General features: G+C 39.2%; 1 protein-coding gene across 1 annotated transcript in view; it reads left to right on the top strand.

The window, feature by feature from the left end:
• The window catches only part of NRCAM (neuronal cell adhesion molecule), a 320,173-nt gene extending 302,407 nt beyond the window's left edge, over positions 1–17,766 (top strand). The window contains exons 26-28 of the mRNA XM_027123939.1: positions 3,655–3,786; positions 4,963–5,041; positions 15,225–17,766. Of these exons, the coding sequence (XP_026979740.1) occupies positions 3,655–3,786; positions 4,963–5,041; positions 15,225–15,462 (449 nt within the window). The 3' untranslated portion in view covers positions 15,463–17,766. The remainder of the gene's footprint in view (positions 1–3,654; positions 3,787–4,962; positions 5,042–15,224) is intronic.
• The last annotated feature ends 549 nt before the right edge of the window (positions 17,767–18,315 follow it).

Below are 18,315 nucleotides of genomic sequence, written 5' to 3'. Positions count from 1 at the left end.
ACTGGGCCCAACAGTTGGGGTGTTTTTTTTAGTGGATTGTGTTTTTTTGGTCAACTGCCTCCAAACTTTGGCCAAGGTCATTGTTTTCCCTTTCTAAACATTTCTAACTACTTTAACAGGACACTTTTATACATAATGGGTTCTTCAAAAATAACCATTTATCTCTTTTTCCTCCATGTTTTTAAAATTTTTTTTAGTTTTTATTTTACATTGGAGTATAGTTGTTTAACAATGTTGTGTTAGTTTCAGGTGTACAGCAAAGTGATTCAATTATACATATATTCATTCTTTTTTAGATTCTTTTCCCATTTAGGTTATCCCACAATATTGAGCAGAGTTCCCTGTGCTATACAGTAGGCCCTTGTTGGTTGTCTATTTTAAATATAGTAGTGGGTATATGTCAATCCCAATCTCCCAATTTATCCCTCTCCCCACCTTTCCCCTTTGGTAACCTTAACTTTGTTTTCTAAGTCTGTGAGTCTGTTGTCTTCTGTGTTCTGTTATTCTAAGTACTCAAGGACGTTTTCCTCAGAGACCTACTCCCACACAGCACAGGTTAAACATGAGACAACAAGCAATGTGATGGAGAAGGTTGTTATTAAGACTAACTTCTAGGAAACAAAATCAATTTCATGCCCCTGGCTTCTTTTCTGTTTTCGGATTCTTTATATTTGTCTATTTGTTTAATGTGTTGCTCTATGGCTTATTCAAGTAATACATGAATATAATTTTACTGTAAAAGTTTGTTGTTTTTTTTTTTTGCAGTACGCGGGCCTCTCACTGCTGTGGCCTCCCCCGTTGCGGAGCACAGGCTCCGGACGCGCAGGCTCAGCGGCCATGGCTCACGGGCCCAGCCGCTCCACGGCATGTGGGATCTTCCCGGCCCGGGGCACAAACCCGTGTCCCCTGCATCAGCAGGCGGACCCCCAACCACTGAGCCACCAGGGAAGCCCTGTAAAAGTTTTAAATAAAGGGATAATCCTCTGTCACTTTCCTACCCAATCCTACTATATTACCCACCCATTGAAACTCAGATTCAAGAAGAGAAAGCCTCACAGGCTTCATTATGTGTGTGTGTGTGTGTGAGATGCACAGTGGTGGCCATGTCTTGTGTTTGTATATGTATCTCTAGTTAAGATGATTTTGGAATGTCCTGGGAACACTTGGAGCCTCTTATAGTCATTCTGGGCTTCAGATCCCTTTTCATATGGATGGGAAATCAATAGAAGCTATTTTCACTTACATAATTTTTGTTTTATATCAACTTCTGGTGCGTTTGTGTGTGTGTATGTATACGTGTGTGAGCATGCATACACGTGCATCTCTTAACATACTGTGTCTGCCCAGTCTTAAATAAATGGGATAGTGACATATTTGAAACTTTTTTCTTTAGACATAGGGGCAAAAATTCAAAGTCAACTTGGATGTTTCTTTATCAGCTGTCAAGAAACATTTCTACTTTGTTCGTAGTTGCATAGCTGCAGACTGCCAGCCGGCAGTTCAATTTTGACAGTTACCATGTCTATTAAGACTGTGTCTATGCTAATACTTGAGGATCTTATTGCCGTTTGCCCTTATCAGTTGCATTCAATTAGATGAAAAACGTAAATGTAGATACTATTTATTAAAGGGCTGTAAATCATTAAGCATATTAAGAACAAGGACTCTGTAACTTCAGTCAAATGCTCCATAGACTTACACCGGTTGATTTTTGGTTCAGTTTCAAAGAAAATGTCCATATCAGAGACCATGTGTGAATCGACAGAACTGTGTTCCCAAAGAGTATGTACTGATGGACTTTTAAAATATTTCAAAGGTAGAAAGTCGCTACAACATTTTATTCTCTGTAAAGACTTCTGCAGAGTTGATGCCTGGACATCAGTGCATTATAGCAGTAGCGCATAATGGCTGGTACCATGTTCTTTGGAGTCCGCAGTCTTGGGTGAAGCTCCAACTCTCAGGCACAGTCTTTACCCGTTCTGAGCATGGGTTTATTCCTCATGCCTACCTCACAGGATTTTTGTGAAGACTGAATGAGATTTTACCCTCATCACAGTGCCTAGTATAGAATAAGTTTCAAAATGCTAGCTCTCGTTATCATTGTTTTCATCTTCATCCCGATGATGGTTATGGTACATGTATGGTAGAGGAGCCCTGCCCATCCTCATGTTTCATTGTATCTAATGATGATACAACTCAAAACCCCGATAACCAATGAGACACAAGGGGCTATTGGGGAAAGGCTACTGGCAATTTGATTTATATTCCAGAGAATGTATTTCCACTTCTCATTTTATTTCTTCAACACACATCCACATATTTTTCACATTTGTCTTCACACTTGATTTTAAATATTTCATTTTTCTCCCTATCCTTTGGGTGGGGAAAAAAGGCAATGAGGTGCTATTTTTGCAGCATAGAGCAGAACCTGGGATAGGTGTCGCCATGCTTCTTTCTGCATCCAGCAGTCACATACATCTAACCCAACCATGTTAAATGGATTCAGAAGAAATTGAATCAAAAAAAATGATATAGGCATTCTTCTGAATTAAAAAAACGAAAACCTTTTACCTTGATTATGGTCAAAAGAGAAAAAAATCAAGACCTTTTTAAAAAAGATTCATACCAGTGTTTTCAACAAATTCTCATGGGCTTGTCTGAATAGCCATTGATGCTGCACTTTGTCCCATTTGATTGACACTTTTGAATAATGCTGGTAATGCTAATTATTCTGTGTTTTTCTTAGGAGATTTGCATACTGTGATTGGTTGAATAAGGGGCTTCACATTATTTGACTCAAAATAGAATAGAGGAAGACTTAAAGTACATGTATACATGTGAATGAGTATTTTCTTTCTAAACTGGCCACTTATTCCGATAATGATACCACTGATCAAGATATATCTCAGAGTCTTTTGATTGGATTCTGAACGATATTGAATATTGCTTACTGATCCTTTGAGGGTAAATAGGATTTTTCAGAAATTTCCCCAGATCTTTCAGAACCAACTCTTATAAATGAGATGAATAACAAATGAGATGAAAAACAAATCTAAGTAATATTTTGGGTGCAAGTCGAGATGTTATAGAAAATAATAAGGTTGGTTATCTTATGTGGACAGGTTTCATGTGTGGAAAGTTTCCTCTTTAAACAGAAGGTTTCCAACACATTTGGAAAAGTTGCAACATCATTGCGATGATATTTTAGCCTCCCAGAGTGGTTCCTTTGAAAGAAAAATACTCAATTAGATGTATACTTTCTGTTCTGTTTAAAATGGTTTTCTAGTCTTATCATTGTACTTAATGTACAATTTATCCCCAAAACAATAAAAATTTTAATTGGTTTGGGACTGTGTTTCTGTTGAAAATATATAGTGAAAATAACCATGAAAACAATGCTCAGCAGGGTTTGTTAGCATTGAATGGTGTTAGCAGTTGGATTTCTCTATTTGAATTGTTTTAATTATTGAAGATTTTTCAGAGTTAAGTATTTATGTAACTCCTGATTGATAACTGACAGATTCCAAGGCGGGGCCACATGTAAAATATGGAAAAGCTTATGTACTATGGCAGTTTTTTTTACTACAAGTGACTGCAACAGTTGTCACCGCTCCCTTAACCCATTCACACTGACGCCATTGATTTGTTTTCCAGCGATGGCAAGCCGGCAGGTGGATATAGCGACACAGGGCTGGTTCATTGGTCTAATGTGTGCTGTCGCTCTCCTGATCTTAATTTTGCTGATTGTTTGCTTCATCAGAAGAAACAAAGGTGGTAAATATCCAGGTAAGAAAGAAAGATTGAAATTGCCGTATAATGCTGCATGATGAGCCATTAAACTAAAAAGAAATCATGAGAGTAATCACAGAGATTGCAGTGAGTGTATCCTCCCAAGAGCCATACATTTGGACTTTCTGTTCAAACAATTTTTGATCCCTTTGTATGTAATGGAAGACTCAACATTGCCAAGGATCAGAAGACACTTGGGGGAGCAGATGAATCAGCCCTCTGACGGTCTTAGTGACTCTGCTTCCTTGGGCTTTACATGAGTCATAGGTGCTGAAATAGCACCTAAAACCAACAGGCAGAGGGAGAAGGTACCTCAAGTTTTCCAGAGGAAGTGATGCATGAACTGGATCTTGATATCATGATGTGTACTGTTGCTTTCCCTATATGGTTAATGTTTTGTTCAATTTAGTGGATCCAGTGAATTTCTATTTTCTTTACCTGGCCATTTCCCCTCCAGTGGCAGAGAAAAAATCTACAAAAAATTAGATTTACAAAAACAATTTGTAACCATGAATATAGTTAATAGATAGATTGGTAAAATAGAGGGAAATCTTAGAAGCTTCAGACTTATTCCTTTAGCAGGTAAGAGACTTGTGCCAAAATGCTTTTTTTTTTTTTATGTGGTACGCGGGCCTCTCACTGTTGTGGCCTCTCCCGTTGCGGAGCACAGGCTCCGGACGCGCAGGCTCAGCGGCCATGGCTCACGGGCCCTGCCGCTCCGTGGCATGTGGGATCTTCCCGGATCGGGACACGAACCCGTGTCCCCTGCATTGGCAGGCGGACTCTCAACCACTGCGCCACCAGGGAAGCCCGCAAAATGCTTTTTATATGAAGTCAACTTTGTATGTTAATTAGATGTTCATTCTACAAATTTACCTCCAAGAGACTAGAACATCAAAATATATGCATGGGGGTTCCCTGGTTGCCTAGTGGTTAGGATTCCGGGCTTTCACTGCCGTGGCCCGGGTTCAATCCCTGATCAGGTAACTAAGATCTGCAAGCCACATGGCAAGTAAATAAATAAATAGCCACATGATACATCTGGTTGTATAACTCTATGGTGTATAGAATTATTTCCCACTGCTGTATATCTCATAGAGTGCACTCCTGAAAACATTGAATAAGGAAACACAGGATCAATAGATAATAATGTCATTTTGGAATTTTTTTTAGTTAAAGAAAAGGAAGATGCCCATGCGGATCCTGAAATCCAACCTATGAAGGAAGATGATGGCACTTTTGGAGAATACAGGTGAGCCCCTGCTTCTCAGCCACCCTTCATCCTCCCTGCCTTGAACAGACACCACACTCAGTCTCCTTAGAATGGGATTCAGCCAGGAATGCACTCTGTCTGGGATTTCCTATTTATCTCAAAAATTAGTTTAGAAACACTTGCGTGTCTAAATGTTTACACACCCCGCACAGTTAATAATCTCACTTTCATTAAAAAATAAATTTCCATCTTAGTGGTAGGTTTGGAGATGGAATATCTTCCACTCTGTCCTATTTTCCAGAGACCCTTGCTGTAATTGATCAGCATAGAAAAGCTGGTGTGTGATAATAAGAGTTCAAACAACAATAAAGACCCTACAAACCTGCATTGTAAAGCAAACAAACTATCCTTGTCATTCTCTAAGCAGTGCTTTTGTAAAATTTATGTTACTCTTTTTCATCTTGGATTTGAAGCCTTTTTTCCAAAACAGGTACCTGTACCCCCTCCTATTAATCATGAAATGATGACCAGGCTGTTTTAAAAGCCGTTAATTATTAAGAAATATCACAGCCCTGGAGGCAGTGTATTAACTCACAGGGTTTTGCTAAAACATTCCTGGCTTGGCTCTGTCTTTAAGGACAAATTTAATGTAACCTGTGTGCTAAATACTTTTTTTTTAAAAAAAAGGAAGAAAGAAACTGTTTAAACAAAGATATTCTTGCCTAGGGGGTATAGGTCTTTTTAAAGAGAGATAAGTGGTTACTTTACATATGTTCAAAAATAAAAACAAAAGATATATTTATTCATTTAAAAGATTGGGATTTTGGTGTTCCAAAAGCATACATCTATTAATCAATGCCTTTGCACAGTGTTCTTTCTTTCTATAAGCCTCTTGTTTATATAAAGTATAATCTTTTAAATATGCGCTGAGCCGGTACTGAGGCTTTTTTTCATATCCATTATTCAGTGATCAACTTGTAAAATAAACCCTAATGATATTCATTATATCCAAAGAAATAAATAATCAAAACAAGAGCAGAAATGAATGAAATTGATGACAGATGCAAGAGTTTATTAATAATGTTAGCTGCTGGTACTTTGAAAAGATCATAAAAATTTTTTGCTGGAAGAAAAGGCTGTTAGGTAAAATAAAATATGTCACTATTGTGATTGCCAGATGACATTTACAAATAAGATATGTGTCTTAATTTTCACCTGTCTCTAGAGCTCATTTTTGGTGTTTCCATGTTTCCAAGGGGCAAAATAATGCCAAGGATAAGAAATATGAGAACTGATTGAGAAAAGCTGTGTAGTTTTTGACAAAATTAGATTCACGCCAGTCTCCACGCAGATACAAGTGTTTTTCCTATATATCTCGGCACCTCAGCTTTCATTCTGATCCCCTTTTCAGAGGGGATGACTGTGATTTTTAAAACTCTTCAGAATTCTGTATCTTAGGGTACAGGAAAACATCTAGTGAGGGTTGTCTTGATGTCAGATGTTGACTCTGAGACTGAAAGGGTATGAAAACCTCATCAGCATCCCCACCTGTCCACCCACAAGGTTTTATAGCGCATTAAAGCAGCCTGCAGATGGCCACAGCCTAGGGTTGCCAGGCCTTAGGTTGGGTGAGTTGAAACCTTTGCTGATTTCATTCACTCTTCTACACGGTTTCTCCTGTAAAGCAGGGGAGCTCATAATTACTAAATAACTTGTTATTTTTAGTGTTCCTGTGACTAGAATTCTACTCAGGATATGCACACCACTCCCTCATTTGTAGTGCTAAAACTGGATCTTTAATATAACCTGAAAATATCACGTATTTGCATGAACTGAAAACAAACCATTGCACTCCATACAGAAACATGGTGATGGGTTTCTGTTCTGCATTATCATGCGCAAGTGAATCTGGCAATGTACTGCTTACTCCATGCGTCTCAAATGTCAGCTTGCTCTTAGAGTGATGTGAAACCATGATCTGATGTGATATGACTTTCTCAGAGTCCCTCTGCTGCCTACTCCATTAAAACGTGATTGAAATTGAAGTTGACTGTGAACTCGTCTGGAATCAAGAGACTTAGTTTTACTGTCAACTCAGCCACTACCCTTGATTTCTTTAGATTTGGCGTTTAATCTGTCTCATTTTTTTCATCTATAAAACGATAGAGTTGTTGAAGTACGAGATGATCTCCAAAGAGTTCCAGCTCTATGATTTCTGTGCTCCTTTGCAAACTATCTGCTAATGAGTTTTAATGTGATTTGGGGTTTCAGAGCAGTACACGGCAAATATGTTGTTACTGGCCTCATTGTTACTGTGTTTACATTTATTTGGTCATATTTATGTCTCTTGGTGTTAATTCATATGTGAGATGTTTGTGAAGCATTTTCAAATGGCTGTCTTTAGCTTATGCCTTGAGTTTCTCAGAAGAGAAAGATTTTTCCTTGGGCTTACTGAGTACACACACATTGGTTCATGTATGAAGAAAAAAAAACATGTTATTCCATTGATCTGGGAGTTGCCAAAGGAAATAAGGTTCTAACGGGTGTCTTAAACCTGAAACACAACTCAGTGACTTTTTTTCACTGAAGCTGAAAATTCATAAGGACAGTGTCACAAGTGAAATCACTTCTGAAAACACCCAGCCACCCTTTGCTACAGAGGTGGCTTCGTCCTGTGACTTCCTGACATGACCTCAGAATTTTTTCCCTTTGGCTTCTTTTCTACTGAAAAAAACGAAAAGACCTTTCATTTCATAGATGTCATAATGAACGAAAATGGTTCCAACTGTTTATTACAGAATTTTTTTAATAATACATTTAAATGTCACTCTTCTCCCTCAGTCACAAGAGTCCCTTCTCTGCTTTGTACCTTCTAGAAATGTTGAGTTCTGTATTATTTATTGATTCTTATTCTTTTTCATTCTGAAAATAAATTAATATGCTGATCACATACAGACACACACAAAATCAGGGCTATTGCCTAAATGTAAATGAATTCTGTTGATGATTTGCTCGTTCTCAGGCTTGAAGATGAAACCATTTCTACATGGTTGGCTCTGAGCCAGCAGGTATTTCATAGTGCAAAGAGGGATGGAACTTCAGTGGCCAAATTTGATGTTTTTTTCATGTGCTCTAATCTTGTACCCTCACTCCAACACCCACCCCCAAGCAGTCACCCTCTGGTGGAAACCTTCAGCTTTCTTTGTTTGTTTCTTTAATTATACAGAGAGTAGGATCTGCACCCTTACTAGCATATAGAAAAATCAGAGAAACAATGCAGCCAACCGTGTAAGTATTTTTTTATTCTTCAGATCCATTCCTTTAAAAACCAGAATGAACATAGGTCGTAAGCCATATGACCATGGTACTTGAATTCATACCATAAATGGAGGCTCTTGGCATGGGAAGCTTGTCACATGAACTTGACCCCGCTGCAAGCATGTTAACCCGTGCTCGTAAGGCTTGGATGATGTGAAGATGTGTTGCATTTGTTATATACTTCAGATTTATTCTGCTCACAGACATAAACTGATATGTGAGCAGTATAAATAATGACAGACTTTTACAGGGAGTGTTTGGGTCGTCAGTGTCAAAAAAAAACCCTGCAGTATGGTTTGGCCATGGTAAGATGGTGACTACAGGAAAATCAGACCCAACGATCACAGATGTATCCATCGTTGCCGCATTTTACTCAGCAGACATTCAATGGATACCTTCTGTGTGCACAATCCTGAACAAAGTGCTACTGAGAAAAAGTGAACTCCCGAAAATTCATTTTTTAGGGTAAGGGAAAGGAAAGAGTATGTTCCGATGCTTTGTCTCACATCATAAAATTGATGAAGGGCTTCCCTAGTGGTGCAGTGGTTGAGAGTCCGCCTGCCGATGCAGGGGACACGGGTTCGTGCCCCGGTCCGGGAGGATCCCACGTGCCGCGGAGCGGCTGGGCCCGTGAGCCATGGCCGCTGAGCCTGTGCGTCCAGAGCCTGTGCTCCGCAACGGGAGAGGCCACAGCAGTGAGAGGCCCGCGTACCGCAAAAAAAAAAAAAAAAAAAAATTGATGAAGAAGAAATGAAAAACATGTTAAAGTTAGAATTTTGAAGAATTTCCAAAATGCCCACAGTCTATTTTATTGTTATTTTACAATGAATTCATTCAGCCAGTATTTATTGAGTGCCTACTGTATGCTAGGCTATGGGGATATTAAAACCAATAGAATGTTATCTCACTAGTTTATAGTCTAGTGAGGGATGCAGGGAGGTGAAAGAACAATCTGAGCGTAGTGTGAAGAGTGCTAGGAAAGGGAAGGGATACTGCTGCGGCACCAAGGGGGCAGGGGCAGGAAGCCAAAGCCAAGTGCATGGCCTTGAAGGAGGTGGCACAAGAAATCTTCCCAGAGGCAGTAATGCAGGAGCTGAGCTTTGAACATTCCTTTCATGGCACAACTTATAGCAACGAATAAAGATAATCGTGGATGTAAGTATCAAAAAATATATTTTATGGCTGTATATACTATTTTATGACTGTTTTATTACTTACTTTGAAATTTGTTCTATCTTTGACATTCTAGGCTAAGAACATCTGACACCTCCTGTCCTTAAAAAATTCTTATAAAAATGTAGATTAATTTTTTTAAGCTTTGAATACTGTGTAGCTAAATAGGGATGTGACTATTCAATCATCTTCTGTAACTTCTAAATTCCTCTCATTTGGGAAACTATCCTTTCACACTTAAACTTGACCAAGCAACTTCCCTTGGCACAATGTCAAAAGTAGTTGACTTACTCTTTCATTTGAAAATTCTCTTTCATTTGGAAATTCACCTTTGAGTTGAAAAGAGGCAAGCACTCATCCAGACTTCAGCAGAGACTTGTCACTGCTCATCACATCTGGAAAGTTCTAAGTGTGTGTGTTATACAAGCGATTTCTTAGAAAAAATATCTCTCTGAGGTGGGGTCTGGAGTGGAGAGAAGAGGTGTGATGGCAGGTGGTGATTTTTTAGGTACAAATCACGTGCCAGGCACTGTGCTGGTGCCTCATATACATTTTTCTCATTTAACCAGATTGTAATTCCTGAATTAGGACATTATATCACACCACTTTCTAAAAAGTCTTAAAAAGATCTTGAGATGCCTTTGAACAGCTTTTTCTGGAAAGACTCTGTTTGTGGGTAGAGCATCCCTTTTCTTCTCTTCTTTCAAGCACAGCCCATGTTGCTGTAGATTCTCATTCACTATGGCCATTAAGCTGGAAAGGATGTTTCCAGGGAGCCCCTTCCCTGGCCATTATTCATGACTGGTGCGATTGTGTGTATAAAAATCCAAATGAATCTGAAGGAAAATATTAGAATTCATAAGAGAGTTTAGTGATGTTGCCTGACACAAAATTAACATAAAAGTCAATTCTATTTCTTTGTACTAGCAAATGATTGGAAAATAGGATTTTAAAAATGATTCCAGTTATGATGACATGAAAATTTGATGTAGGAATAAAACCAAAAAAAGATGTCCTTGTATTCTATTCCACTGATCAATTTGTCTACCTCTGCCCCAAAACTACACTGTCTTAATACACTAGCTCTGAGTGAGTCTTGATAGCTGGTAGGTCAAGTCCTCCAACTTTGTGATTCTTCCTACAGACGTTTTAAGATATTCTTGGCCCTTTTCATGTACATATACATCTTAGAATCAGCTTGCCAAGATCCACATAAAAACCTACTGTGTTTTTATTGGAAATAAATTGAATCTAAAGAGCAATATAAAGAAAGTTGACATATTTACCATGGCTCTTCCTGTCCATAGTTATGGTATATCCCTCCTTTTTATTTACCTCTTATTTAATAGCTCTGAACACGAGTTTCATTTTCATGGGGGTCTTACACATATTTTTGTTCAATTTGTTCTTATCTACTTCATATTTTTACGGTAGCCAAAATGGAATTATTTTTAAAATTTCATTTTCCAATTGTTTGCAAGTACTTAAATAAAATTTACTTTTATGCTAATATAAGCAATATTACTAAACTCTCTTTTTATTCTGATGTTTGCCTGTAGGTTCTTTTGGATTTTTTACATACATAATCATATCGTTTATGAATAATGACAGTTCTTTTCTTCTTAATACACGTCTTCTATTTCTTTTCCTTATCATATTGCTTAGTACTTCCAGTGCAGTTTGTTTGTTTGTTTTTGGGTGGCTGCATTGGGTCTTCATTGCTGCACGCGGGCTTGCTCTAGTTTCAGCGAGCGGGGGCTACTCTTCGTTGCAGTGCACGGGCTTCTCATTGTGGTGGCTTCTCTTATTGTGGGGCACAGACTTTAGGCATGTGGGCTTCAGTAGTTGCAGCACATGGGCTCAGTAGTTGTGGCTTGTGGGCTCTAGAGCACAGGCTCAGTAGTTGTGGCACATGGGCTTAGTTGCTCCATGGCACGTGGGATCTTCCTGGACCAGAGCTTGAACCCGTGTCCCCTGCATTGGCAGGCAGATTCTTAACCACTGCACCACCAGGGAAGTCCCTCCAATGCAGTTTTGATTAGAAGTCCTCATTATTATTTTTGATGTCAAACAGAAAACTTTCAACATTCACCATCAAGGATGACATTAACTCAAAGTTTCTTATAGACACACTTAATCAGATTAATGAAGATACTTCTGTTCCCAGTGTATGAAAGTTTTTTTGTGAATGTGTGTTGGATTTTACCATATACCTTTTTTCTAAATCTACTGAGATGATCATAAAATATTTTTCTTTCCTTCTGCTAAAATGGTGAATTATATGGATTGGTGTTTAAATGCTAAAACAAGCCTGCATTCCTGGAATGCAACCCAACCTGGTCACGATATATTATCTTTTTAGCAGATTGCTAAATTCTATTTGCTCATGATTTCTTTGGGATTTTTTTCATCATTTGTGTTCATAAATGAGATGAGCGTGTAATTTTACTTTCTCAGAGTGTTCTTGTTGGTTTTAGATATCAGTGTTATACTAGACTCACAAAATGATTAAAGGAGTGGTTCCTCTGATGTGTCAAACTTGAACATGTCCAAAGCTGAACCACTGATCTTTCAGCCAAAACACGCTGTGCTCCTGATTAAGCGTAATTCCATCCTTCCTGCTACTCAAACCACCATCAGAAAATCCTGTTGGTGCCACCTTCACAATATGTCTATAATGACCACTTTGTACCACGCCCAGTGTTCCACTCTGGCCCAAGTCATAGCCCTCTCACTCCTGGATTATTGCTGTAATTCCCCCAGCCCCCTAGAGCAGGGGTTGGCAAACTTTTTCTGTAAAAGGCCCGATAATAAGTATTTTCGACTTTACAGGCCGCACAGTTTCTGCTGCAACTCTACAATTCTGCTGCAGTGCGGAAGCAGGCAGAGACAACACATAATAAATGGTCACGGCCCAGTTTTGCTGTAGTTTGCCAACTCCTCCCTCTAGGGTAGGCTATTCGTAACACTGATGACAGTAATCCTTTTTTTTTTCCTATAAATTTATTTATTTTATTTATTTATTTTTGGCTGCGTTATGTCTTCGTTGCTGTGCACGGGCTCTCTCTAGTTGCGGTAAGCGGGGGCTACTCTTCGATGCGGTTCATGGGCTTCTCGTTGTGGTGGCTTCTCTTGTTGTGGAGCACGGGCTGTAGGCGTGCGGGTTTCAGTAGTTGTGACTCGCAGGCTCTAGAGCGCAGGCTCAGTAGTTGTGGAGCATGGGCTTAGTTGCTCCGTGGCATGTGGGATCTCCAGACCAGGGCTCAAACCCGTGTCCCCTGCATTGGCAGGCGGATTCTTAACCACTGTGCCCCTCCCCCCCCCCCACAGTAATCCTTTTAAAATGTAAATCAGATCATGTCAGTCATCCATTGAAAACTCTCCAGTGACTTCCCATCTCATCCAGAATTAAAGACAGAATCCTTACAATGTCCTACAAGGCTCTGATCTAGCTCTATTACCTCTTTTACTTTAATCTCTCTCTCTCCCTCCCTCTCCCCCACTCTGCCCCCCACCTCCCTGTGAGCTCCTTTGCCATTCCTAGAACAGGCTTGCCCCACCTCAGGGTATTTGCACTGCTGTTACTCCTGTCATAATGGCTCTCCCTCCAGCTATCCACCTGGCTAACTCAACCCTTTTAAGTCTTTGATCAGATGTCACTTCTTAACAGGGCCTTTTTTGGACATCCTATTTGAATGTCAGTCTTCCATCCCCTCCCCTGACACCTTCCGTTGTCTTTACTCAGCCCTATATTTTCCATAGCACTAATCACCTTCTGACACACTCTGTAACTAATTTTTTAAATATGTTGATTGTCTGTATTTTCCCCTACTAGAAGTAAGCTCAGTGAAGTCAGGGCTTTAGTCTGTTTTGTTTCCTGCTCTATCCCGAACGACTAGAACATTATGTCTTAGAGTAGGCACACAGTAAACATTTATTAGATGTATGATGGATGGATGGATGGATGGATGAATCAAAGAAATGCCATAGACTAGAATTTCCTGGAGTGTACACCTTGGAACACTAGTTCTACAAAGCAGAATAATACTAATAGTTGGAATCCAGGTGACAAAATTCTGCTCACTATTGAACTCCTCAGTAGAATTAAGTGTCTCACCAAGTCATGGGCAGTATTTCACAGGAAGTATTCAAGCACAGCCTAGAAACTAATGATTAAATTCCAAAAATGTGCAAGTTATTCTTACAGTGGGTTGGAGACTGGGTGCTATGTTCCCTACAGTGCCCCAAACACAGGCCACCCCAAGCCTCTGTGATACGTCCCCAGCTGTTTATTAAAACGATAATATCATTTATTTAATTTGTGACAAGCACTTGTGTATTGCTAAAACAGGTAATTTTCAAGAGCGTATGCCAATGTCATGTGAAGCCAGTATTATTTTCAGTCTTGAAATGTTCTCCTTGGTGAAAAACTGGAGACCCTAGTAGAAATTATTGGCCAAAGAGCCAGAATGTTTGTGCATCATGAAATATTTGTATCTTGGCTAAAAAAAAAAAAAAAAAAAAAAAAGAGTTACTCTTCAAAGAAGAGGGAGCAGTTAAATCCTGACACAAATTCCTAGGTGAGATACTGCAGCTCATGGGACCTGTCTTTTACATGAAATCTTTTTATTTTTTACTACTGTTGTTTATGTTTCCCATTCTTGCCTTGGATTTTTGTTCTTTGAAAGAATACAAAAGATGTCATTGCCTTTTTTTCCTTTTTTTTTTAAACCAAATGTTACTTGTTAGGGACTAAGTATGCGTAGCTAGTTCCTTGACCATGTGAGTGAATGTCCTTAAACATAGTGATGACTCTGCTACTTCCAGATATTGTGCTTAGGGGTTCAAAAGAGACATAAGCAAATATAGAGAGAGAGTCCTACACATTTTTATAAAATTACACTCCTCAGATTCCACACTGCGGAGGAGGGAGTAGTAAGGTAAAAGTGAGGGCAGGAAATCTTCGCTTTTGCATTTGACGTGCCATTAATAGTACAAATGTAGCGCTCTGAAGTTAAAGCATGTCTCTTTCCAAATTAATAAATCTTTACCCATTAACTAAAATTCTTACAGAAAAAAAATACTGTATATGATCAGTATGAGGATTTGGCTTTTCTTCTTAGGCTATTTTCATTTGTTTCTTCTGCATCCTTTTAATGGAATGTCTAGGTCTCTTGAAAGGTAAGGTTCAAGTTTACAAGTCTGGCCTGTACTCAGTAACAAAAAGATTTGAGATGCAGGATTTTGCTTCTTGCTCAGAAAAACAAAAATCCATACTTCACACTTAACCAAAATCATTCTCCATTCATACCCAAGGAATCAGAGATATTATGCAGTTTAACGTACTAACTTCTCAACTTGTCGTAAGCTTTTACCCCCTTTCTAATTCTATGAAAGTAGTGATGATTTTCAGCTTTTCTCAATTCTTCCTTTTGTAATGCTTGTGATGATTTCTGAATTGCTTCTGAATCAGTAGCCAGAAATCTGTCATTGATATTGACATGCACCCTACAAAGCCATCCACCTACCGGAGACTTCATGATTAAACCATTTGTGCACTTGCCTTTCATTCCAACCGTGTCCCGGTCTTTGGAAGCCACCTGACGATTAGATTGGGCTAGAGGAGCTCAGGGCTCCAAATGCTTTCTCATCATTTGCACGCATGATCTTTGGGAACCAAGCCTTTTCCCTAAATGCCAGTCTTGATGAAAATGTTTCCTCTTTTTTCCAGTGATGCAGAAGACCACAAGCCTTTAAAAAAAGGCAGTCGAACACCTTCAGACAGGACTGTGAAAAAGGAAGATAGCGATGACAGCCTAGTTGACTATGGAGAGGGGGTGAATGGCCAGTTCAATGAGGACGGCTCCTTTATTGGACAGTACAGTGGTAAGAAAGAGAAAGAACCAGCCGAAGGAAACGAAAGCTCAGAGGCACCGTCTCCCGTCAACGCCATGAATTCCTTTGTTTAATCTGTGAGCTCTTTGCCAATATCCCACTTTTCTCAAATGTTTATCTTAAGTATTTGTCGGTCCGCCTTCTCATACTTTGAACATTGAGGCAGAAAGTCGGTGTTCTGCTGTGTGTTCATATGATGAGAACCATCAAAGCAAGAACCTAACTCAGTCAAATGATATCTTAATGGGAACTGCAGTGCAAAGTGCATACTTTTTCATTCAACATAGGTTATCTTGATTTCCTGAGAACTGATAAAAAATAACACAGTGTCATCAACAGATCATGTTCTTCCCTCTTCGGGATACAGTTCACTAGGATGCATGAAAAATGCTACACCTTTAAAGAATATACCTGTGTATGTTATTCAAACATGGGTTGGTACTTTGTTTATACTCTCCTCTGCTGAACCCCTAAATATGAATTCCGTTTTCATTGTCAAGAGTGTTACTGTAGTATTCTCTAGAACTTCAGTGTCTTTGTGGACATTGTCGTGAAATTGGTGACTCTATGTCTAGCTGTCATTAGTCTTTTGGGGAGACTGTTAGGCACAGTGTGTACAGTCTCTACTTGCTAAATGCGTTAATTATGACAGGTGCATTTGCTCATGCTTATGAGACGCTCTTACCTGCTCTTTGATCCTGTTACTCCACAGACTTCTTAATCGTCCAGGTATTACAGCGGCACAGTGTTCTACCTTTTACATCTTCTCTCCTTTCAGTGCTTTTTAGGCATAAACAATGCGTATTGCAATGCATCTTGGCATTTGTGGCAGACCGAGAGAATACCAAACAGATCACTCCAATTCAGTGTCAAAAATTATTCCAGAAAGCACAGGGCAAGACACATGCAGTGCCTTCAGACGATAAGCATTCCACAACGTACCGCCTTCTGTATCATTCGGTACAGTCAACTCGGAGTCCTAGATTACTATCATTGTCTAAAAGTAACTTTGAAAAAGCATAGTTCATGAAAACTGCAACACTGAAAAAAAAAAAAAGAAACTGTGAAAATAAAATTAGGAAGATAGTTTATTTTAAGGGGCATGATTTCCCCCATAGGTATAAAAAGAAAAGCTTTATCACCAACTGGAGCAAGTGATGATTTTGTGGTCTTTTATGGGTCCTATTAATACAAGTCACATTCAGTAAGAAAGACGTCAACTTGGTAGGTAGAAAATTTTTACAAAAACAAGTTATTCCAAAACTAACAGGATACAACAGCACACCAACAGGAATATGTTTTCCTCTAAGTCTCTATGTATGTGGCAGCTTTTGAAACTCTGCAGCATTAAACAATGTGTATCAAATTGCATGGATGCCTTGCAGAATCTAAGAAGTCTGACAAGTGCTAACAAGGCCAACAGTCAAAGGGATTACATCTCCAGTTTCAAAAAGAAGCATATATATTCTATCATATTCATAAATAATATCTATCAAATGGTTTCCTTCCAAATATGAAAATCTATAACAACCTATGGTTGAAGGAATGCTCAGTTTCATTTGCCAATAAATTGGTTTCTCATAACTTGCATCAAGTTTAATTTTAAGTAAAGCTTTTTATATGTAGATATTTTGTTGAATCTGTAAATACACTTAAAGTGTAGATGCTATATGCTTATAGGTGTTACGTACAAATAAACAGGCCAACGATGTTTATGTTGTACTGTATAAGATGTTAGCTAATTAATACAGTGCATGGGATTGGAAAGCATTTAATTAAATGCCTTTTGGGTTTTTATTTTCCCTTTTTGCTGTGAAACTGAAAGAGTGAACTATTTTCCACATTGACAGCAGGTTTCTAGAAGAAATCTTCAGAGCTTTGCCTAAGCACAGTTTGAAGTAATCCCAGGTAAAGATGGCCCTACCTAGTTTCATATCTCCAATATGCACTTTTCACAGATCAACCTTTCTAGTGGAAATCCAGAAAGACAAAACAGGCTGCCTTGGCATCCGAGAGCACAAAGATAAGTTACTTAAAATTTGCCAGTGTGTGCGGGGACAAGAAAAGTACAGTGTTTCCTCTTCCATAATGGTAGATGCTAAATTTGTGCATGAAGGGGTCATTTCTGTACTTGTGCAACAGAGTTTGTATTAAAAATTAAATGTGGTTTTAAAAGTCCCTCTCTCTTTTGTAATATATCATGTTCCTAGTGGACTGTGAATGTCCAAGTAATGGTATATGTAACGGTATAGGCAGATGTGACTGGATTTCCGTCAAAAGAGTGACTATTAGGGCTTCCCTGGTGGTGCAGTGGTTGGGAGTCCGCCTGCCGATGCAGGGGACGCGGGTTCGTGCCCCGGTCCGGGAGGATCCCACATGCCGCGGAGCGGCTGGGCCCATGAGCCATGGCTTGTGCTCCGCAACAGGAGAGGCCACAACAGTGAGAGGCCCGCGTACCGCAAAGAAAAAAAAAAAAGTGACTATTAAACAGTCATGATCTCTTTGTGATTTTTAACTTCTTCAAACCTAGATTTCCTAATGTTTTATTTTATTTTATTTTTCTATTGGCCATGCTGCGCGGCTTGCGGAATCTTAGTTCCTCGACCAGGGATCGGGATCTTAGTTCCCCGACCAGGGATCGAACCTGGGCCCCTGGCAGTGGAAGTGCAGAGTCCTAACCACTGGACAGCCAGGGAAGTCCCTCCTAATGTTTTAAAATAGCGCAAATTTTGCTTTTTGCTTTTAAAAGGCAGAGGAAATTAAATGCAAAACTGGACGCAATATAAAAGAGAGCTAATAAAAGAAGGGCATATCAAACATTGTAATGCAAAGGCGAAGTAGATATTACCAGCCTTTAGAGAAACAGTCTGAGAAGTCAGGTAATGCTTCCTTTCCTGAAGCCTGACCTCTGCAGGCCTGTTTGCTGG

Source organism: Aethalodelphis obliquidens, unplaced genomic scaffold (genome assembly GCF_003676395.1).
Source record: "Aethalodelphis obliquidens isolate GAN/ISIS:26980383/991018 unplaced genomic scaffold, ASM367639v1 scaffold27, whole genome shotgun sequence".
Taxonomy (NCBI): Eukaryota; Metazoa; Chordata; class Mammalia; order Artiodactyla; family Delphinidae; genus Aethalodelphis; species Aethalodelphis obliquidens.
Note: the sequence above shows the minus strand (reverse complement) of the source record. Positions and strands in the feature narration are given on the sequence as shown.